At 24.8% G+C, this 26,205-nt stretch overlaps 1 protein-coding gene across 1 annotated transcript; it reads left to right on the plus strand.

Annotated features, from left to right (window-relative positions):
* Positions 1-25,815, plus strand: LOC129606024 (zinc finger protein OZF-like). The gene is made up of 4 exons (XM_055516075.1): positions 1-133; positions 23,335-23,556; positions 23,782-23,879; positions 25,066-25,815. Exons 1-4 carry the CDS (start codon positions 1-3, stop codon positions 25,813-25,815), a joined length of 1,203 nt encoding a protein of 400 aa, XP_055372050.1.
* Positions 25,816-26,205: the final 390 nt, after the last annotated feature.

Here is a 26,205-nt window from a genome sequence, read left to right on the forward strand (position 1 = left end):
ATGCCAAGACGTTGCGGTGATGGAGGATGTGCATCATGTCCTGTCCGAATGCCCTACTCTTTTGCGGAGCAGGGAGCGCTTTTCGGGAGGATATCGGTTCGACGGATTGGAGAAGCTCTCAGAGGTGTTCTAAGTGATTTTCTGGGCTTTTTCAAGGTATTTAGGGGGCTGGTGAGAGCTATAAAGGGACGCCGATGTGCCTTCTGCTGGCCTAGTGCTAAACTAAACTCTATCATTTCAAAATTGTTAAAATTTTATAAATTATAAATAATTTCATAGAAAAGCGCTATATAGCATATACCGTTTGCGTATATCATTTTTGAAGTTGCAAAATGGTTGAATTCGCGTTTGTAGTTTTAACAATGATCTGCAACGCTAGCATTTTTTTGTATAGCTTGCTGCGAAAAGCACTCCGTTTTTGTCGACAGAACTCCAAAAGATCTTCTGTCAAATCGGCAGCATAAAATTTTTTTCTGCTTTTATAGTCATAATCTCAATTAGTAGAGAACTTATTATTAAAAGAGTAGAGACATTATTAAGATTATGCTTGAGTTCTGTTGGAAGCACTGCTTTAGTAGTTTTAACTAACAAGATCCATCACAGTCAGAACTGGAAACTTTAAGAACATTTGGTCTTGTGATCTTTGGCGATTTTATTTTTATTACATAAATTATTTTAATATCTCTCGTTAAATTGTTAAAAATATTCATATTATTCAATGTCCTTATATGAAATGAGGATTAATGAATAATGTGATAATATTAATTGAACAGAAATTTTGAAAAGAATTCAAGATGTTTTCCAAGTCGTTATACAATTATTTTTTTGTGGAGAATCTTGCTTTGTATGCGGAGAATCTTGCTTTGTATTTATATAGGTATGTAATGCTTTATCAAATTAATTTACTTTCAATAAAAATAAATGCAATAAAAATTGTATTTTTAAATGAGGCAAGACTCAACATAAAATCCATTTTGTACTATCATAATTAGCTTAACTTAAATGAGCCCCACTGCTTCATCTTATGTGTGAACCAGCTGAAACCGAAATCATAAAACATCCGGATCTATGTTTAATTTATGAAATTGCGTTTTCTATACATGTACGGCGCAAAAAGTTTAAATTTTGATTAATTTGTACTTGCTTGGTCAATTTCTGTTTTTCTTCAAGATTTGCTTCGCAGCAATCTACCGCGTGTAATGTAATCAAGAAATTCAACAATCTACAGAATATTTAAAAGCTCTCTTCGATTTATCAGCATTGAAAAACCTTAAACAGTGTTCTTATAAAAATAATATGTTAATATACTTTACAGCTACACCCCAGTGAATTTGAAAAGTATATACATATACATATTATAAACTTTGTTATGGAGAACATTTTACTTCTTTTTATTTGGCTCAAATGATTGAACATAACATAACGGTTACAATTCATTTTTTCTCACTTATAACATTGTAAAATTTTAAAAATATTTTTACGATTTACTCGTGTATCTGTTTAGTTCTATAGTTGAATATAGTAGATTGAAAAGTTTAATTGTCATAGAAGTTCCACATATAAAATTAATTGTACGCATGTGTAGCTACAACTTTCTATACATGCCCTATAGAGAACGATTTCAGTATGTACATTGTTCTGTATAAACTACACCTCAATCAAAATATTTCTATAATTTTCTATAAATTTTTTTTTTTATTGTAAATCTTCAATTTTTTTAAAGGATGTCATCATTTATTACAATTTAATGTATACAAATATCATTATTATTTAATCCCAATTCCGGGCGGCACTTTTTCTATATAAAGTTTTTAAATGATTGCATTCATAACATATACATAAATGTATATATATATATATATACAAATGAGCGTATACATAATTTTTTTCAAGTTAGTTAAATTACTACGTACGTGACACTACAGTTTTACCGTTTAATTGTCGTTTGTTTGATATGACAGTTTCTTTCTTCTCAGTAACAGCAAATTGATGTAACTGTTACTCATAATAACAGTTTTAGGATGTTTTATAGAAGATGAAATTTTTTATACCTTAAAGGAAATGAAAATAATTTTAATTGGGATTTTTAATTTAAAACCTTTTGTTTCTAATATTACTTAGACAACGTTTTGCAACCTTAAATTAATTTTTAGTTTTAATCTACAGAAAAAAATTAAAAATTTTCGGAAAAAAACGATAAAGTGCCTAGTGGTTTGGAGCAATCAATGCAATTAATTTTCTTGTTAATCATGAATTAAACCCCGTTAAGACCTCCTCTTCTACAAAGCTTCTACAATTTCCTTATAAAAATGTGGTAAATTAAATAAGTTTAATTCGTAACAACGTAAACCTCTAAATAACGTAAAATTATTTCATTTCTTTAAGACACCTATATAAACATACATATTTAAAATAACAGCATTTGCTCTGCAAAATCATTTTAGTTATAAAACGTATAGCGCATTCAATGCAATATTTTTGACTTTTTAAATGTTATTCATACTTTAGTACCTTAAAATTCACAATTATACGTGAAACTATGTTTCAAAATCTTTAAAATATTTTGTTATATAAAGCGGTCAAAAAATTCATGTTATATGTAAACAGGTCAAAACAAAATCCCTTTAAATTTTACCTAAACAAGTGCAAGAAGAAAAATTGAGCAATAAAAAATAATTTTTTTTTATTTTGTTTCTTTTTTTTCACATAACTAACATTCAAGCACGTCAGTTAATTAACAGCAATAAATGAAATTAGATATGAAATTCTCTTTATTTTAATAATTTTTTTTTTGGGATTAACAATAATTCTTTGAGATGTGATATGATGACCTTTAGATTAACACAATATTAAGGGAGACCATATCAAAAAATAAATGTAAGCACATACAAGAGTTATAAAAATTTAACCTTCTTTTGTTTGTCCATCCATCCATTTTTTATAAAAATATTAAAGTTATTTACAGGCAAGAAAGAGAAACATTAAAATAATTTACGATTTAAGATTTAAAGATAGAAAATTGCGCTAATGTGAGTTATAATGGCATAATAAAAGAGAACAAAACGGTTTGTTCTTTACACAACAAAATGAAAATGAAAAAAAAAAACAAATGTTGTGCAATACCTACAATGTTTAATTTTTTTTTTTTGAATATTAAATAAGAAGAATTTTCCAAAAAAAAAAAAACACAAAATATTCACTTGTTCTTAACATTATTCACTTTTTAAATGCACACAATAATAACGAACATTGTATATGAATGAATGAATTACCGCTTATTGGAGAGTTGTCACAATATCACAGGTGCTTATATAGCACATATAAAACTAAAGAACGGTTTGAGTTGAATTATCTTGAATTACCGCAAACATGTGTGTATCCCTTTAATAGATGGGTATCTTGTCTCACTTACATCATAGAATCTTCATTGTGTATTAAGGTAGATCCATTTATGTGTATACCCTTTTATTTTTTAAGAGCAGGTGATCATTAATGATCTTTTTGACATCTTACAAAATATTTTTTGTGACAAAGTTGTTGAAAATTTTCGTAAAATGTATTTCGGTTATATAGTTTTTATTTTGCACGCGAGCTCAAATTTTGTCGTTCATTATGTTAGAATGCATAAGGATCAGGAAAGTAATAATTGTATTGAACTTTTATTGATTTGACACATTACTTACGCACTTATTTTCTATGGTATCTTTTTTACTTAGTCCTTTTGGGAGCATAGGGCTTCCACTTGACATCTCTATCTTGTTTTATTTTTTGCTATTTGCTTGACTTGACCCATTGTTATGTCTACGCCAAGTGTTTTTCGATGCGTCCGGGTCTTTTTGAACTTTGCGCGTTCCAATTCAAGCTCATATTATTAGCGGCTTGTTTTAGAGTGCAGCCGATAAGTCTAATTGCATTTTCTTATTTGTCTATCGATAGGCTTCTTGCCTGTTCTTACTTAGAAGGGTTCGTTTCTTATTTTGACCAGAATATTCGGCTAATTTTTCTGAGGCATCTATTGATAAATATTTGCAACTTTTCACTGACGGATTTTGATACAGTATCCAGTAGCAATTCTATTTGTTAGCTATTAAGTCCTAGACCCGCTGCGTTAGTGCAGTTTATTTTTATCGATTTAGATTTGTCCATATTTATATCTACACCCACATGTTTGGTTAACTGTTCAAGATGTTTTAATATACTCTGCATGTCACTGATCTTGTAGGAGAACTCATATTTCACTTATACATTTATAAAGAAATAAAAACCAAACGTTTTTTTTTTGTTAATTAAATTCTTAGTAACTTATTACAAATTCGGAGAGTGGAAACCTTAGCTTGTACAGCGAGCTTTTATCGTATTATGTACGTACTTAATTTTCCTGATTTCGTAATTTCTCCTCTAATTGTATAAATTTTCGTATTTTTGATGAATTTTTTCTCCTCTATTCCTCGTCTAATCTAACTAAAACTACTCTCTCTTACTCTAAAATTTGTGATACAATTATTATCTCAATTATTGTCAAAAAAAACAAACAAAATCTTATTGGTTCAAATTGAAGTTATCTAAAAACTTTATTTTTTTTTATTTTCCCCTTAGTAAAAGAAATTTTATACCGGATTTTAACGATAATGAAACAAAAATTTCTAATGACATATGTATGTGCGTGTGTTCAGTTCAACATTAAAAAAATCTAAAAACAGCAGCACGCTTATTTTTCTCTCGTAAAGTTATTTTATCAAACAGTATTGATCAAGCTATAAAATTTAATAAACAAACTGTTATAATATATATATCAACAAACCTAGATTAGGTTTGCTGCACTAAAGCTTAAATCTTAAGAATATAATTTTTAAATCCTCAATCGCATTTTTATAGTTTTATGGTTTATTTATTGAAAATAATAGAATTATTTATCAAATATCGGTCTATACTTTTCGTCTAGAAAACAAAAGGAAAAAAATAATAATGCACCTGTAAAATTACTAAATTACACCGGTAGACACTACATCCGTATTGACAAAAAAAATTTAACACTCTTATTTTTTTTCTTTTTCCTTTAACCATTTCTGTTGTCACATTTTTATTAGTTTTTGAACATGATAATAAAATTTAACACTTTTTTGACAAAAATTTCTTTTTATCCCGTATATCCAATCAAACTCGATATGTTAAACAATTGAATAATGAATGGCACACTTTCGATTTCATTACAATTTATTGAAAATAAATCTCACTATACACACTCACCACTCTTTGAATACTAGCACCATAGATATAGTTAAATAAAATATACGAATGATAACTTTTCAATGTTATTCAACAAAACTTTGGGATACCTTTTTTTTTAACTAATTTTCAATTGAACAAGTTTGCTCAATAAATTTAAGATGTACCAAAAAATATTCGACAAAACCAAAATGTACCAGGGAATTTAATTGGGAGATACCTATTTAAATTCTTGGGAAATGTACCCAACCTTGTTCAAGTAATTTTCATTTGAAATTTTACTTCCTCTTAGTGTATTCAACTCTCTTAATCAATTTTTTCCAAGCTCTTTCTTCAATTTTTATACTGAAATCAAAATTTAGCGACATCAAATTTCTTTCTTCGCTCTCAAATTTATTATGAATTGCATCAAATCTAATTTGAGGACAGTAAAAAAAATTTTTGGTATAAGACCATCAACGTAAGGGTTGAAAAGCATATTTTAAGTTGCGATTCATTAGAACTTCGGTATAACGAATGGAATCACAATTATGTAAACTAAAACCAATAATTTACATTTAAGTAAATAGGATGTGCTGCGATGTTAGAAAAAGAAAAAATAAAAAAATAAATTTTATAATAAAAGGTGGTGAAAAATCACAGCAAATGTTAATTGTTTTATGTGAATTTTGATATTTTTTTTTCCTCCAATCGTATAACAAAGGTAATCATTGTTGAAGGTTTTAATTTATATATGAATTTTTATTCTATTTTTCTTTTAAATCAATTTTTGATTTTCCAACAGTTTTTGCAATTATTTTCGTAGTTTTTAAGGCATCCCTTATTACGCAACTACCAAATCAAATAGCGTACGTACGCCATCACTTAGTTTTCATTGATAGTAAACAAAATGTGGTACTTTAAATCGATTTTGAATTAAATTTTGCGTTTTACTTGCGAATTGTTTAAAAAAAATATTTGCTTGTTATGTAAAATATTATACAAAAGAATTTATAAACATAAATGAAAAAGAGGTGAAATTTCAGGAAATATTCGCCCTTATTGTGAATCTCAGTTGTAGAATTTTACGAATTTCAAACTAAGTTTCTAGAATAGTTCTAACTTGTAGTACGTTCGAAAATTCATGCTACACGCACTAAAAATATAGATGGTTCGGAAATTACTGGCTGCAATAAAATGTGTTCGAAAATTCAATCTGTAATAAAGAAATGTTAGATATGTAACGCAGACCTCTAGTATAAATTTTGTCGCTGCCCCATAAAATTTTTTTTTCTTTTTTAATTTAAAATTCAAAAAAAAAAATAAAATTTCAAAATGGCAGATTCAGATATTGAAGGGTATTAAAGTAAGTTTTCTTTTAGTCTTGAAATCTTGTTAAAATTTATTTTGCAATGAATTTAAAGGCGAAAAGTATTGGGATACAATTTCATGAACAATGAGATTTATGTTATTTTCAAACGATAGGTTCTTTAGAAGTTTCAGAATTTGTAGACTGCGTAAACAAAAAAAGCTTAGCTACACACTGCTTTTGAATACTAGCTTTACATAACATTTATATATGAATAATTTCAAAATATATACTTTATAAATTAATCAAATAAATTTATATTTTCAACAAATATTCAGAAACAGCTAAAAAATTTATTTAGTTTTTGTTATACATATGCTTACTACATTTAACATTTACTAATGTTAAACTCATCATATTACAAAACCAAATAAGTAAAAAGGTAATATTGTACACCTGTACCATTATGCCTATATAACATACTTATACCACTTCATCACATTTATTTTATTTATTCTGTTAAATATGACTGTGTATACGACATAATTTCAACTGTTGAACAACAGGTAACTTAGGTTTTGTTAAACAATCATAACAAAAAACAAATATGAAATCAAAATGAGAACGTCAGTACAGCAACAAAGTCTTTGTTATTACATCACAATTATTATCATCATTATTACTATCATTATCACCATCATTTATATAAGTACACAAATTATAAAACACTAGAAAAATGATTTTTTGATTCATCCAAATAAAAAAACTAAAATCGAAAAAAAAATTTTAATCTACAATACTATTTAGATGACAATAATATAAGTTTAGTATATTATAACAATAAAATGATATTAAATGTGTCATTGCAGTAGCATTTTTAATAACAGTAGAAAATGACCATATAATAAAATTCGAATACTATATGTATATTGAAAAAATATCTGATGTGATCACCACATAACCGATCGCAAAGTGTATTGTCAAGTTTAGTGCAAGTGTTGCTGGAGGTACTAAATTTTAAGGATACTAGCAAGATTTTAATTAGCATTCCTCGAAAAATGTAAATATGGCTCTTAGTAGAGTGTCGATTTGCGAAATTCGAATTTCCTAAAAAGTTCGCCAATCAGTCTTGGTAACATCCAGAATTCAGATATTTCTATCTTCAAGAAATTTCAACAAATAGTTCGAGTTCTGTACCATGATCTTTCCAAAAAATTTATAAAATCATGATTTCAAAACCCCGAATTTAAATAGGACCGACAGACACACAGACTGACAGACAAACAAATAGAAAGACCGACTAACTTACAGGTCAACATCTCTTTAAAAATAGTTTATTCACGCTCCCTGCTATGAAAAAGTGAATTCCCACCGAAAACTCGACATTCGAAATTTGATGCCATCACATCACCTTACTTATTGTATGTAACACGAGCAGTAAAAAGGTGAGGGTTGTAGAGCAGATTGTAAAATAAATACATTTTTTTTGTTTTTTTTTTTTATAGGTTCGTTGTCTTTTCATCATCACTCTTCAGAAAAGAATGGTGCCGAACAATTTTTAATGTTCAACTTGATTAAAGTACTCGTACTTTTTTTATTATTAATATTTTATTTTTTTTTGTTTTTCTATATAAAATGTAATAATAATAGCAATTTATATGAAAATAAATGGTACATTAAAGATTATTATGATGATGATATGATAGAATAACCAACCAACCTGCTGCAATACACTTCTATAAGTATTTTATCTCTTTAAACTTGTAAAATGAAAAAAAAATTAAATTTTTTTTGATAAATTTTATTTACAAATATTTTTGTTTTTATCTACGGTTGTCTTATTTTTATTATTATGTAGGTGAATTTAATGTCATATAATAGTAGTTATTATTAAAGTATTTTAACTCTTTTTTTTTGTTTTTTTTCATTTAATACAATCTTTGTGTTATATAAGGAGTTATTAAACAACCAATTATTATAACATATTAAATGAATTCTTTTCATCAAGAATTAATTAAATATATAAATTTGAAGAATGGCGGCATAAGACAATTTTTTAAAGAAAAGAAAAAATATAATAAATTATATAAAAAATATTTGTTAATGGGCTATTATCTCTGATTAAAAGGAGTTAAATTTCAAAAGAAAAATTCCTTCTCTCTATATATAAACTATTTGTACAAGAAAATAAAAAAAAAATCAACATTTAAAAGTAAACTACCAACATTTTAATGTCAATCATACAATATAATACATAATTTCTGTTAAATTAAATATAATAAATAAAAAACTAAATGTTATTAGAAAAATTTTAATTAGAAAAAAAAAATTTATTATTATGATTAGGAAAAGGATTTGAAAATTATATGTTAGATAATTAATAAATGAAGAATTAAAAATTAATTTACATAATACAAAGTTATTCCAACATTTTTTCATGTTGCTATAATTTTAACAGATAGTGTAGAAAAATAATTTGAAAATAATCAAACATAAAATGTTTAATGCTAAAACTGCGAATATTATTTCTGTTGCGCAATACTAGATCTGCATTTTTACCGACCGTATTTTGTATACAATAGGTGGGTTATGTGATGGCAACAAATTTTGCATATCGAGTTTTCGGTGGGAATGCACTTCTCCATAGTAGGGAAGTGTAAGTAAAATATTTTTAGCAACCTGTCGGTCTGTCGATCTGTCAGGTCGTGTATCTCAGGTTCGGCTGAACCGATTTTGATGAAATTTTACATATAAGTTTATTTCGGCTGTGGCACGAGTTGATCAACTTTTAGGATATATCAGGCCTCGGGAACTGCACCTTTTAGCGGGCCTGTTTTACATTTTTGACCATTTCGAAGAAAATATTGATGATGGGCTGATCACATCAGATTTTTTTCTTTATTATGAATAATCAATAGAACTCAGAGCCTATTCTAAAAGATATTAAAAAACGATAGGAAATTTTCAATAATTCAATTTTTTGTTTAGACTTCCTCTGAGTGTTAGGAGCAGTAAAATTTAGAAAGAGCCAAATTTCGGTTGAAAAAGGGGGTCAAAATAGCAATATAAATAGCAAATCAGGAAAAGTAAACGATTTCTGAGTTTAATTTTTATAACATAATTATGTGTGAAAAAACTGTTTCAACTGCTGCAATAGAAAAAAAATCTAACATACTCTTAATAAAAGACACGACTGAATGAAGGTGTCATCTACAATTTTTACCAAAATAGATTTATTGCATAAACAGAAGTTTTATATATTTATCATTCATATGAAAAAATCCGTTTTTCAAAAAACCACTCAGTTTAAAAGATAGCTTGCCTTTAAAAGGTGTTATGTAACACTTTTGAATTATTTTGCTTGGAAAGAAGCTTAACTTACTCGAAACTTCAACTGTGGTAAAACTGTAGTTGATACCCTCAATCAGTCGTGTCTTGAATTCTGTAGCTCAAGTTTGGGAAAATACTTTCATTTAAATCATGCTTACATTCAAAAACCTAAAAAATGAATAAAACACAGACAAACAATTTTCCAAAATAGCTTTTTCTGATTTCGTAAGATAACGCTAATGAGCTTTAAGTGGCATTTTACAGCTATTGAATAAAGGTGCTAAAAGCTTTGTGGAAGTGCTGCAAGTGCTCCAAATTAAAAGAGGACATAATAGGGCTAACTCCAACTATGGTTGATAGAAAACATGTTTCAAATTTATGTAACTTTAAATGCGCAAGCTTAAATTAACGAAAACTTTCATTCATAAAAACATTCATTTTGTAATTTATTTTGAATTGAAGTAATTGGCATTTTTCAAAAATCAAAATCATCCAAAATAAAATACCAAGTAAAAATTTAGCAAAACTTATTAATATTGTAATTAATTTAATATTGTTACTCCGTAAATTTTTTAAAACAAATTAATTACATTATATATTTGTAAATATATTATTATTTAAGCAATTATATTAAGCAACAACATTACATACCTTAGCGTTCAGTAAAATCATACCATAAACACCTGAAAGAAAAAAAACAATAATGTAATGCAATAAATATAACAAAAATTATTCAATATACTTCAAAATTATTTAAAAAATTTTTAAAATTATTTTCAAATATTGATCTACACTACCTTTACACCCTAAAAAATTCCAAAATAATATTTCAATAGAGCAATTCAAAGGTGAGGAACAACAAACTTAAACAACGTAATATTGTTTTGACGCGTGTACAATTTTTAACAACATTATTTATATGGCAAATTATTAGAAAAGCAAAATTCCAATAAATATCGTGATGGCATTTTAATTGATAATCAATTCTTGTTTTATTGATTAACACATTTCATATATATACTCGTATAGTATGTATGTCTATGGGTACCAATAAAATTGATCATTCAGTAATTTAATTGAGAGACCAACATTCAATATTCGTCACAATCACAATATGAAGCTTAGCAGTATTTACACATTTTAAAAAATTTTATTATAAAAAAAAAAACAAAAAATAATAAAATAAAATAAAAATTCCACTTGTTCTTCCCTTTATTTTATATTTAAACCTTAATAAATCGCGCTAATGACTTCCCATTTTTCCCAGGATGTCTTCAATTATAACACATTTGTATATGTATATATAAATGAAATATACGAAAGCGAACATTTTTCAGCACGATCCTTTTTTTTTCTCTTGTACCTTTGTTCATTGTATTCATATGCAGGTAAAAAATTAAATAAAAATGCTCTATATTGTTATGTATTGGAATGTTTAATAAAGGTTTAACGTAAATTGAATAAAAAACGTTACCGTATTTTGTCGGTATTTCAAAAATTGTAGGATTAGAATAGAAAATATAAAAATAAATATTAAAACTTTGGAATAAATTACTGGAATTTTTACGAGCAATTTAAAGAGGAAAGGAACTTGTTTTAGAGGAAAGGCCTGCTTTTTTCTTGCACTAGTTAGTTTTCTTGCACTAGTGAAAACTTTCTACTTTTTATTAATTTCACATTACATTTGTATAAAATGAGAGAAAAAATCCGTAATTTTAAATCCAGTTGTTTAATGAAAATAATTGTACTATAAAATGGAACATTGTGTGTTTAATATTATGTCCGGAAATGGAAAAGCAATTGTCTGAAAATAGAAAATATTTTAATATAAAATTACTCAAAAACAGACTTCTATATAACAGACTTTATAAATGTGCAGTAAAGGGCTAAAATATGACAATTTTATTAGGTGCATAGTATGAAGATCATAATAAAAACCCTAACCAAGCATTTTTATGGACAACGTCAAAAAATCTAAGGTGGCCCAATATACTTGAACTAGTTTTAACATTATCGCAATATTTTGAAAATACGATTGAAAAAATTCTTTTCCGTTTGATCTTTTTAATTTAAAGATGGAGTAATATGACTCTTTATCTATGTCAGTTTGAGTGTAACAAGTAAAAGTCTGATGTCTCGTATTATACACTCATATGATTGAGATTGGAATTTCTATTTGGCTAAATTTGGGTATAGTGTCAAACTAACATTATCTTTAAAAGTAACAATTCTCTTTATAACAGTAATTCTCTTTATAACAGTATCATTTAATATTATATTAATCGAAGAAGTTCATAATACAGTGACAATCTTTTGACACTTTTAACTATAATCATTTCAGAAAAAGAATTATTTTTTAAGAAAAATTTTATAATAAATATAAAAATTAAAAATAGAGAGCATCAATTTCCAACTAATCAATTTTGAATGCAAGCAACTGTGATACACAATCATTTAAGCTTGTTATCACAATAATTATCGGTAGTCAAAACCATTTAAAATAAAGAAAAATGTTTGAAGCATACTTTATCAAATCTCATTAATCTCCAAAATTTTTTCCCGAAAATTAATTTAAAATTCAAGAAAAAATTATAAAAATAAAAAACTATATATACATTCTTATTATTTTTGTTTTGAAGAGAAACTATAATTTAAAAAAAAATGAATAAATCAGTAATTAAATTTACATAATAAACACATTTTGCGACCATATCACTTGATTTTACTGGAAAATCACCAATTTGACATTAATTTTTAGTTTTTATTTTTTTTTTGTATTTTTAAAGCAGATGGAATGGTTAGCATCTTTGAGAATATTATTTCTCCTTTCATCATACTTAAATGAAACTTTTTTTAGTATTTTTAGTCTTATACACTAAAAACCAAAAACAGAATCTTCGAAAAAGCTTCAATTTATAAAAACGAAATAATGAAAAGGTATTAAGCATAAGGACGGCATAAAACAATAGATTAGAAAAGAGGAAAATATTTATACAATAAAAGAGAAAGGAGTATACAATAACAAAAGAAAAAAGAACAAAAGAAAAACAATAAAAGCCCATCATCAGGTAATTTTCACACTTAATTGGTTGACAGAAGGTGGTCTCAATTAATCATTAAAGAAGAATTAGCTAAAGTGTTATCTTGTCATCTATTTTTAATTTATTTTGAATTATTTTTATTTGTTTTTAGAATCTTAAGTGTATTCATAACTTTCTTTGTTGTTCTCTTTTCTTTTAGTTTTCCTTTTCTTTTTCATCTCTCTTCCTTTTTTTTCATTTCTCATCTCATATAATATAAGTTAATGAGTATAAAAGATAAGTAAAATACAATATACAAGTGGATATGTATATGGTTAAGAGAAAAAGTATCTAATTAAAGAGAGTCGAAAAACTAAAATCTCGAAAATTGAAGAACACAAAAATGTGTACTAAAACATAAAATTAAAATGTAAGATAAAAAATAACAATCTTGCGGAGCAATAATTTTGTGAGTATTCAAGTATTCAAAAGGTCTTTATCTAAAAAACTTAAAAGAACTTAATATTTCAGCTATTAGAATAATAAATAATAATAGAATAATAACTCTGTAATTATGAGAGATATACAAACTCGTGTAATATGAATCTTGGACAAAACTTAGTAGTTCGAACGAAATCATCAATATTTCTAAATACAATTTAAAAAATTTGAAATAAATTTGCAATATACCCATGAGATTAATGATATTTTTTTGTATAAGTTCAAAAGTAAACTGGATTTTATATTAAAACTTAAACTGATCCAAGGACTATTTCTGCTGCATAAAATTTAATAATTTCTTACGAGCTAAATTAAATTTATCCTTTTTTTTAACAACTCATTATTTATCGTTATTGGTAAACTATATTTGGACATTACATTTTTAGACAATAAACCTATATAATGGATACTTTTAATTAATATTCTTAATTATTTGTAAACTAACATAGGCCGTTTCCTATAGTATGTAAAAGATTTGACGATCATGTTAATAATTACGTCATTCGCTTGATTTTGTAAATGACAATCACCTACAATAAAGCAATTTTCGCGGTTGACATTTTTAAAAATTATTTTAATATAGTAGAAAATTTAAAATTTCAAAATTAAAATGTTTTCATTGTCATTCATTTTGTTATACATAAAAATCACTTAATCTTTAATCAGTCTTTAAAGAAACGTATTTGATATACTAGGAAACGACCATACATTACTTATTCCCTAAACTTAAATAAAATTTTGTTCACAAACTCGAAATAACTTTATGTTTTCGAATTTTGGAGTTATATCATATGGTATTTACATTTTATAACCATAAAACTTAAATTAATATTTAGAACAGTTCATATTGGTAACCTTTTTCTCATTTATACTATTTTATTTAAATTTTTTGTAATAATGACAAAATGTTTCATATATGAATATTTACTACTTATATGTATAACAATATGTATGTATAAAAAGAGTTAAGAGTAAAACGGTTGTTATTATGTATTGATGTCAACGAACATTTTATGCTCCCATCATAATTCAACAGGAGGTATCATTTATACACACTTTTAATTTATTTGTTTTCATTTTAAAATAAATGTGAATTACAGTAAGGAGAAGGCAGTAAGCGGCCTCTTGGGAAGCACATTCTTTTTGTTTTTATTAAATGTTTCTACATTTTTTTTTCTTTCTTAATTTTATTTTAACCTTTTTATTTTTGCAAAAAAAAAAAAAAATTCAAAAATATGCGAAACTGCAGGATTAATGCTTGCAAATATTTTTATTTAATTCCTTGTATTAAGTAAGTGATATTCAAAGGCATATTATATTTCATATTCCTGTGGATTTTAATTGCCCATTTTACCGATACCACTGAATACAAATAATGAAAGTATTGTTTTCATATTAATTTTTATTTTAGAAGACATAGCTAAAACTTTATTCTAACATATCCTCCTATATTAATTATATTGCGACACAATCGCAGCCTTGATTTTTTAATTTCAACCAATATTTTATATCTGTTATTAAAATCCGAAATTTTAATTGTATGTCAATTTGATTTGCTTGACAAAAATTTTTATGTTCAAAAATTTAAAAACCACTTCCAAAATCTGACTTTCCTAATTCTCGAATTTACAACATTATTTATTGAATATTATTAAACTCTTAATAATTCACATATTTAAGATTCGGTTAGATGCTGTTCATACCAGTCTTTTTAAAATTAATAAAAATAAAAGAAACAAATAATACATAATAATTTCTAATTGCAACTTGTAATCAGTTTTTATGGGATGGTTGAATATCAAGTAATGTTTTTACAACAAGATTTCAAAGAGAATTATTATAAATTAAAATCCAGAACTATGAATGTTAATAAAGAATGATTCATTTTGTGAAATATGATGATTAGTAATATTATATGTAAGTATGTAAGATAATTTATTTACTTAAATTTGTCCTTTAATCTTTCCTTAAAATATTTTATACATATTAAATTTTATTTTTTTTTAAATATTTTCAAATAAATTCTATACTTTAAATAAATATTAAATTTTATAATAATTTATAAATCCATCATATAGTAATATCGCGTAAGATTAATAATAATTGCTTAACAAAACAAGAAATTCTAAGGGAATTCTTACTATAGATATTGTTGAAAATTAAATTATCTTATTTTGGAAAAATCATACAGAAAACACTAGCTTTTAAAATAATGTTCAGCTAGACAATTAAACGTTTTCCACAAAAGAAAAAAATATTCAGAACTAAAGTTCTGATACAGGTATTTTTGCTATTTATTTGTCTAAAATTTTTAAACTCTAGTACAGATAAGTCTAATTCAAATCATAAACTTCTTCATGTTACATAATCGTTACATTTACAAAATTAATTAAACCATACAATTAAATTTAAATGTTAAAAAATTTAAAAGCTGTTAAATGTTATTTTCAATTAAAATGGAATTTAACAGATGGTCCTTTGAAACTTGAGCTTCAAAGTTTATCATTTATTGCTCCTAAAATAAAGATTTAAATTTGGACAAACATAGTAAAGATTTTATGGAAATAAAATTAAAATGGGCGTCGCTACCAAAAATTTTAGTTGTCAAATTTATTTTCTTCAGCTCATATCTAAAACTTCATACTTTCTGTGTAACCTAAAATGTTTCCAATATTCTTAAATGAGCATTTTTAACACTTTAATTACCTATTAAATAAAATTATTAAATTTTTTCTTTATAATTCGCATTTAGTAATACTGTTAACTCCCATTATTACTTTTTTAACAGTCGCCATTTAATTTAATAAGATTGTAACAATCATAATCGTTTTTTCATAACCATATTTTTCGTTATCTCTGATTTTTGACTCTTTTTCTTTTCTCTTAATTTAGCTTTTAACAACTCCGAAAAGATTTTAATATTATCTACATCTGTATACTTCTTTTTTTTCCCTCAAATTTAAGATGATCTGTTTGTAGTATTTTTGTAGTTTTCATTTTAATTCCGGGGAATTTCTAAAATTTAAAAGAAAATTTGAAATTAATAGAAGAAAAAAATTTTTGTTAAAAGTTAAATCAGATTACAAAAAAAAAATTATGACTGCAAAAAATAATTACCAACGAAATCGGTTTATTCATAAATCCCACTACAAAAATGTGGGATAACAAGAAGAATATTAGAAAAAATTACTCCTGCCAATTAATGCAGGCATCGTAAGTAAATAGCACATCTTAACAGTTCATAGACTTTAGTTCAATTACTTTTATCGAAACGAGTGGCAATACAAAATCATTTTTCCAATAAAACTTTCTAAACAGCAATCTGACGATTCACCAAAATTTTTTTATATAATACTTCCAATAAACATTTTTAATTAATTTCCAATAAAAATCGTCGTATTCGTAGGGCTTAACTCGTGTCCCTCAATTTGTGTCTGTTGAGGGACAAACGATCCTAATAAATTGCTGTTGTTCCAAATTCTTTAAACATCCATAAAGGCTGAAATTAGAAAAAGAAACGATTACTGTTAAGTGAAATGTTAAAAAATGAATAAGATATTAAACTAAGTTGGAGACACTGGCAAATAATTACTATAAAAAAATTATTGGCTACTTGGGTTAAAAATTAAAAATCATATAAATTCAAGTATGAGCAGTAATACACGGTAGCACTTCAATACCATATATTTGTGCAAAGTCGACTCATAGGAGAAAATCCTATGAGATCTGATTGTAGTATGTGATTAAAAATATAACCAAAAATTGTGAACATTAAACCTTTTACATAACTCAATGTGCTACGAAAACAGATTTAATATTATAAATAGAAATTTAATTTCTGAATACTAATGCGGAAATATGATTTTTAACAACACTTTCAAATACAAATAAAAATTTTAAATCACATTAATTCAAAAAAACAAATTTTTGAACAACCAATCAGAAAACTGTGAAAACGAAACGAAAGATACTAAAATTAAAAAAAAAATTATACATAAATGTTAGAGTATGTAAGTGTTTGGGAATATTAAGTGTAAATTGTGCTTATGTAGTGGTATGCTTAAGTAAATAATAATAATAATAATCGAGTTAATATTAAACTTAGCTTAAATGTAAACTTTAAAGGAGCGTTAAGAGTTGGAGTTCAAATACAATAAAAAAAAAATTATAATGAAAATAAAACCCATAAAAAAAATGTTAATTTGTAATTAAAAATTTAAAATTTTTTTTTGTTATTGAGGTGATGTTCAACATGGCCATTGGTCAATTATAGGAAATGTTTTACACATTAAAATTTTTTTTCAAAACAAAAAGTACAAATTAAATAATTCTTTTTTTTAATTAAATAAATTTTTATGTTTTTATACAATGAACAACTAAATACCAGAACAATTTAGAAAATTCAGGAAATTAAAAAAAAACACATTATAGCTGGTGATGTTTTAAAGTTTAAGGGTAGGAAAACCGTAAACGCAAATCGAAATTCAAGCAATTACTAAGGCCAAGCTTTAGTAGTTATCAATAGCGTGAAAGCAAGAATTGGACAGGGAAGGCTCCTAAAGTTTGAAACGTTTGATTTGTATATGAAGTTTTTAAGGTTTTACTTGGTCTGAATTCTATTTTTCTTTTGCAATCAATAATAATAATTGGAATAGAACTGTTTTAAATTCAGAATATTATTCTGTGAATCTATTTTTGGAAAATATGTTGCTGCTATGATATGTTATGAAAGGGTTCCAAGCTCTTGTTTTGCATTTTCATCCTTCACTAGCCTGAACGTTTTGGCCAGACTAATACCAGTAAATTTACAAGTCCATGTATAAATATAGTTTCGGTTATATACAGTATTGCCGATCATATACATCTCACATCAAACATTTTTTACTACATACGAGTATATACATTCTTTCCAGATTCCAAGATTTTATGAGCTCAATAATTTTCTCACAAATTATCAGAAATGATAATTTGATGTCAGATGTCCCCTTTTTGAGTTAAACAGAATAAATTTATTTTCTACTTAAAATTTGGTCCATTTTGAGTAACTTGTAAATATTCAAAATCTAAAAAGAAAAAATTAAAATTCTATTTAGCACAAAACACTTATGATCTTGCAATGGTTTAATTAAAAAAAAAATTTTCTTGTAAATTACAATTTCAAAACTTCTTCTTTACCGTTATCGTCTCAAAGTTAAGTATTTTCGTTAAATTTCATTAAGTAAATGAAAAAAAAAACTTATGATCCTATTAATCAAAATAAAAGTACATAAAAAATTAAATTTATAAAAAGACAAAATTTTAGTGAAATTAAAGAAAATTTCTCATAAGTTTCATTTTAAAAATACAGTCTGTATGCACAAACTTGTATGTATATGTAAAATAATGTGTACGTTCATTTAAGAGCATTATGTGCGCTCGATCGCAAAACAAGTTTAATAAAACTAAATCACGTACAAAATCTGTTTAAATTTAAATAAAGATATTATAAAACGAAAAAGTAATAATCTAATAACAATAAAATAATTTAAAAAAAAAAGCAGTAATAATAAAAACAAAATGGAATTTAACAAATATTTTTGTTTTATATAAAGCTACTATCCTTTGATAAAATAAATTTCAACTCTATACCCAATATAATTAAAAATTTAGTTTATCTTTTTATTCATATATTATTTTGCACATCAAAACTCGTAATTAAATATATCAACCTTAAAATTTTGTCATTAACTTTAACAGCTTCTGATGCTATACGATCTTTCATTCAATATGCCTTCTTCATTTGTTTCGTCTTTGCTTGTTTTCTGTTTTTACATTTCATTGTACAAAATTTTTGTCATTTCAATTTTGATTTGATCAAAGTAGCAAATAAATTCAACTGAAAACTTTTAAGGAGTAATAAATTACATGAGGTAAGAATGAAAATGAGCGGAAAGAGGAAATTAATCAGGAAATTTTTAAGTCAAATAACGTCAGACAGGCCTGATAAAATAAAATATAAAAATCTTTTGCACGATTTTCTAATATTTTTTTCTTTTTATGTATAAAGTTTTTGGGGTATACTCAAATTTCAGATGCACATGCGTTTTTGAAATCAATTTAGTGAACGTAAGAAGGATTCAAATAAAGAAAATAAAATACAGATTTGTGCGTACATCTTTGGCAATTATAATATTAAAAATGAGTTTTTTTGCAAGTTTTACGGGGTATAAGTTTGAATTTTTGTTGATTATTAAAAAATTGTTTCTGTTTAGTTAATTTTTTATTGAATAAGAGTTTCTTTTAGAATAAGAATATGTAATAGTATCTCAGTACATGAGCAGGAACAAGAAATAAACTAATACTGCAAAAATTTAAATCAGTCATAAAAAAATGTACTTTTTGTATAAATTGTAAAAATTTGAAGAAGCGGAGTTTTATGGCGAATTATATTATTTGTCCACCAAACTGCAGCTTGTTATATTTTTTTCGAAATATATTTAAAATATATAATTTCATACAAAATTACATATTAGTATTATTACAAATCTCAAAATTTTCCAAAAAAATTTTTCGAAAATATTATATTGAGGCAACATATGTATGTATATCAGTGAAATTTCTTATGTCAAGCAAAACTTAAACTACCCAAAATGAAAAAGAGTCATAAAAAATAGCTGAAAAAAATACACTTGAAAGATTGGATAATCATTTTTGGAAAAATCGGATAATCATTTTTTAAATAACGAACGAAAGGGAATTAGTATTGAGTTGATGAAAAATTAGTAGAGATTAGACTAGAAAATCAACCAAAAAATGATTGACAACACAAAATATAGGTATATAAACTGCAGTCAAATATAAATTATTTATAATTACCAGAAAATGAGAATTAATACCAACAAGATCAAAATAATCAGAATTAGAAGCAATTACATTTTCAAACACAACAAAATTTAATATTAATCCAAATACCACACTAATGTAAATCACACTAATTTCTATATTTTTTCAATATCTTTCATTCAGGTATTTTCATTTTTTTATTTCTATGATATAAAATTTTCACATACATATTGTATAAAAATATACGATCATACATAAATAACACTTCTTATCACCATTAATCTCAGTTTGTAATCAAAATAACTTTAAAATTTCTTACATCATAAAATTTAAAAGAAAATTAAATTACATAGGACAAATATATACCATAAATTAAAAATCAAAGTTTATAAAAAATATTTCTAAATTATAATAATGTATCTCATAAAGAAATGTGGAATGAAGAACACACATACAAACATTAAAAAAAGTAGGTAATCTACCAAGTAGATGGCATTCTTAGTTAACACTCTGTTGCCTTAATGCACACTTTTCAAATATTTTAAATAATTTACTCGTAAATTATTGCTCTAATCTTTATGAAAGAGAAAAATTTTATTAGATCATATTTGTAGAATATATGATGAAAATTTTTTAAATTATTTTATTTATTTATTTTTCTAATAAAACGATCTTAGAAATTTAAAATGTTAATAAATACAAGGAACAAACTAAGAAAATTTTGATTTTCTTAACCAAAGTGAACTATATGAGCAATTTTCTATTAAAAATTGAAAACCCTTCATCGATGATGTCGTTAATATGAGCATGTATTTCAAAGGTATGTCGAAGAAAATTGAAAACTCTCAAAGGAACTTAAAAATTTTTGTCCAACGCAATTTAAAAAATTGAGATTAATAATTTTAAGAATTTGTGTAAGATTTGAATTACTTTCTATCTAATAATTTAAATTTATTTTGATAAAATATAATATTAGAGATGTATATTAACGTTATCATAATATAACTGCCGAAATTGCTCTTAAAATAATTTTAATCTGTGCCCAGATACGAATTCATGAGAAATCAAGCTAATGCTATTACGTTTTCGAAGCAAATGTTTTGAATAATTAATTTGTAGATTACTTGAGTTAATAATATGAAATTCAAATACGAACGAAAAAATATTCTTACAAATAAATTAAACCTTAAAATGTCCAACGTAACTAAGTGAATCCATATTTTTCCAACAATATTTTGAAAAATTGAATTTAGTATTTAAATTTACTTTTATGTTATTAATATTCAACATTGAATTTGGAAAAACATTTGAGAGAAATTCAAAAATATGAAGTTTTCCTTACTCACTCGCTCTATTCTCTATACTCATAAATATATTTTATAAATTAATATTAAAAAAATTAAAGAAAATTCAAAATATTTTCATGATAATCAAACCCATACATGTGTACTGAATCTTCAAGTTAATATCAGTTTGAATACTTTAAAATTGAAACCTGGTTAAAAAAAAATTTACGAATATTACGAGTATGTAAAAACGATTGTAAAATTATTCTCTAATATTTTTATTCTTTTTAGTTTTCTCTACACTCACTCATACTCATAAACACAAAGTCATTAAGTGAAAGAAACAAACAACCTGTTACTTGTTACAAAAGCTACTTGAAATTAAATGAAGATTTTTTTTTTAATAGTTTAACAAAGTGACGGAGATGATTAGTTTTTTTTTTCGATTTTTCTTTTATGTTATGTTTATTTTTTCTCTTTTAACATCTTTTATTAGTTTACAGTATTAGTAGCTTGTAATCTTCTATATATCGGTGCTCTATCTGATCTGTTTAAATAAAAAAGAAAAAAAGACATACATACATGAGATGCTCATAAGATCCTTTATATAAGAGTTTGTGATTTAAGATTTGTTTTTATTATTTTATTCGTTAATTTTTTATTTTCTCTGTTTATTCTTTTCTTTTTTTCTGTTTTATTAATTTGTGTAAATATTTTAAAATTTTATTTGTTTGCATCTTGTTTATTTAGTTGATCATTCTTAATTTGTAAGTTGAATCGTATACAACAATTTTTAAATTTTGTATACAATAAAACGTTAATATAATAGAAAGAGAAACCGACGGTTGGTCATTTAGTATAATTAATAAGAGTAATTCTATCATAATTAATAAAATTTTAAATGTAATCGAAAAAAATTTAATTTTATCGTTAAAATATCAGGATTTTGTTATTATATTAAATTGTAATAATATAATTATGACAAATATTAATATGGGCTTAAAACATGCTCTATTACAAAAAATTCAAAATGAACAAAATATAACAATGGAAACGAATCAAAATAACAAAATTATTAACGGTATGAAAATGTGTAATAACGGTATTAATGATAATAAAAATAATTATAACGGTAAAATTAATAGTGAAAATAATGATAATAAAAAAATAACCGATTTTAGTATAGAAAAAATTTTACAAAATAATTGTAATAAAAATTTACAACAATTTCCATTATCATTTAATTATAAAATACAAGATCAATTAAATTCGAAAACCGGACGAAATTTCAATTATAATTATGAAAATTTAAAATGTGATGATATTTTAGATTTATCAAAAACATCAGATAATACAAATTATTTAATAAAAAATTTTATAACAAATGATTTATTACCACTTAAACGATATCATTACAATAATCAAAATAATCAACACCAAAAAGGATATTTTAATGAACAATTACAATTACAAAATTCATATAATGCTATACGAAATAAACATAATAACAATAATAATTATAATCATAGTTGCAATAATGGTAACAATTATAATAATAAAAATAATGATATTATAATTAAACCAAAAGTTATTAAATATTGGAATACAATTAAAAATCCAAGATTAAATTTATTAAATGGTGGTAATTATTTTAATTTCAATAATAGTAAAGATAATAATTCTACAACATCTTCATATGAATTTTATTATAAAGCAATTAATTCAACAACAACCAATTTAATAAATCAAAATTATTATTATCATTATTATCATCAACAACATTTTCATTTGGCACAAAAACAACATCAACAAAATTTACATTTGCAAAAACAATATCAACAACAACTCTTTCAAAATTTAGAACAATTTAATATTGAACAACAGCAACAATCATCATCAATGCTATTATCAAATAAACAAAATACAATACATGGGATTATCAAAGATCAAAATACCAAAATATCAAATGGAATTCAAAAGAACAATACAACTTTAACATTATCGTCGTCAAATCAAACAGGAAAAATAGAAGGAACAACATCATCACCAGTATGGCCTTTAATAATGAATCATAGTAATAACAGTAATGCAATAAAATCAATTAACAATAATATTTCAATAAAAAATAATAATATGGTTACTACAAATGAGGAAAAAAATTTAAGAATAAATTCCTTATCAAAAGATAAAATTGTGGAAAATGAAGCATTAAAAATAGCAACAATTATTGATAATAACAATGATAAAGAAATAAATTTACATAACAAATTCAAATCGAATGAATCAAATTATAATAAAATCAAAAGAGATGAATACAATAATTCTGATCCAATATTAATCGATGACGAATTAAGTTTTAGATGTCACATATGTGATAAAGTTTTCGGATGTTCAAGCACATTAGAGGTAAAAGATTTCACATATTCAAAATTGAAAGTATACTGATTATTATAAAATATTCTATTTCATATTATTCTTGTATTATTGAGACAACTCTAGCCTAAAATCCTGTCCAAACAGAATCGTCTTTTATATAAAACAACTCATTAATAATTAGAAAGTGAATAACACTGATTCACTCCTTATTGGGCCCATATCGAAATGTATTTTAATGCCAAAGCCCAAAATATTTTAATTTCTCTCCACAAAATTATTCAATCCGAAATCCGAAACATTCCTTAGTTGAAGCATTCGAAATTTTTGCTTAAGAAATTTGTTCGTAATTCATTAATTTAACTACGTAACATTACAAATCTAAGCTTATTACCGACGGTAAACCGATTTTAATTCTTTAAAAACTATAAAGGTTTATAACTGGTTAATTATTTTGAATTCAAATGACTTCTCGTGTATAATAAACCTCTTTCATATTTTCATTTTTGCATAAAATCGAAATGTTTATACACAGAAATTTTATTTGCAGGTCCATAATGTAATCCTAATTGGCCATACAGACTTCTTTTTCTAACTCTCTCATTATTATTTATTTGTAAAAATTACCAGCTAACCTAAAATTTTAATTAAATTATATTAGTTTAATTTTTTAAAAATAATATATGTATGTATAATATGGTCCTATTAATCATCAGTATATTTCATTTCAGTTCCATATAATCAATTATAAAATCATATAATATGAGATATAATCATATCTCATATACTCGTAATTATATTTGATGTTCATATGAACGGCATAGAATAAAACAGGAATATTTATGTACATATATATGTATGAACGTCATGAAATTCCTTGAACAAATCAATGTAAATGAAATTTTAATCAATGTTTAGTCAACAATTCACTTGTTGCATATTTTGCGGAGTTGCGGTTTAGAAAATGTAAAAAAAATTGATACAATATTAGCAGTAACAACTTTAAAAATTGGACTTCAATTTCCAAAATCTTCACATTCTTTTACCCTCTAAAAATTCCTTAATAATATTATTTATTACTACTAATTGACTGCTATTATGGGTAAAAAAATTTGGTATTAATATAATATAATAACAATAAAAAAATTGATCTATACAAACATATATGTATGTATGTACAACCTTATACAAACATGCAATAAATATATTTTTATTTCAGACTCATATTAAAACACACAAATCACCACGTTATGAATGTATGGATTGTGGCAAAGGATTTTCTCAATTACGTAATTACAAATATCATTTATCGGTGCATCGTGGTACAAAAGAATTTGCAGCTGAATGTCCTGAATGTGGAAAAATATTTAATGATAAAGGATATTTAAGTAGTCATATGAAAATTCATCGAAATAAGAAAGAATATGAATGTCCATATTGTCCAAAATCATTTAACCAAAGAGTTGCATTTAATATGCATGTAAGAATTCATACTGGTGTAAAACCACATAAATGTTCTGAATGCGGTAAACGATTTTCAAGGAAAATGCTACTAAAACAACATATGAGAACACATAGTGGTGAAAAACCATATACATGTTCTGTATGTGGTAAATCGTTTGCTGATCGTAGTAATATGACATTGCATCATCGGTTACATTCGGGTATTAAACCATTTACATGTCCAATATGCCCAAAAGCTTTTACCAAAAAACATCATTTAAAAACCCATTTAAATTATCATACTGGTTGTAAACCATATGTATGTCCACATCAAAATTGTAATCAAGCATTTACACAATCAAGTAATATGAGAACTCATGCAAAAAAATGTCAATTTAAACCATTGGATGGAAATATTGATAATTTAAATAATACTAGTAGAGTTAATAATGCAAATAACATGATTAGAGTTCATTCCGAAATTAGTAATAATTTGCAATTAAGTCAAGAAGTTATTTTAGTTTAATTCTAGTTTCATTATAATGAAATTTCTTTTAGTAAATTTTGTTTTGTTGAATTATTTTTAAAATTATGTAGCACATTATAAGAATAATTATATGATAAATATGTAGAATGTACAGTATTTATGTGGATTAAATAATTTTTTTTAAAATATTTTTATATTCTATTTAAGTGGAAGTCAGCACTTAATACGTCAATTACGGATTTCCATAACAGCAGTGACTAACTTAACAACCAAATAATTGTTCAATAAGTGTGAATAATTCGAATTCATTTAAAAAACTAAAATGTGTACAGATATATTAGATTTGAAATAAAATTAATAATTTTACACAGAACAAGGTTCGCTATTCTTATGGTACACATAATATAGATACAGACTTTATCTTCTTTA

The sequence above is a fragment of the Condylostylus longicornis genome, unplaced genomic scaffold, assembly GCF_029603195.1.
Source record: "Condylostylus longicornis isolate FDR11 unplaced genomic scaffold, ASM2960319v2 ptg000017l, whole genome shotgun sequence".
NCBI lineage: Eukaryota > Metazoa > Arthropoda > Insecta > Diptera > Dolichopodidae > Condylostylus > Condylostylus longicornis.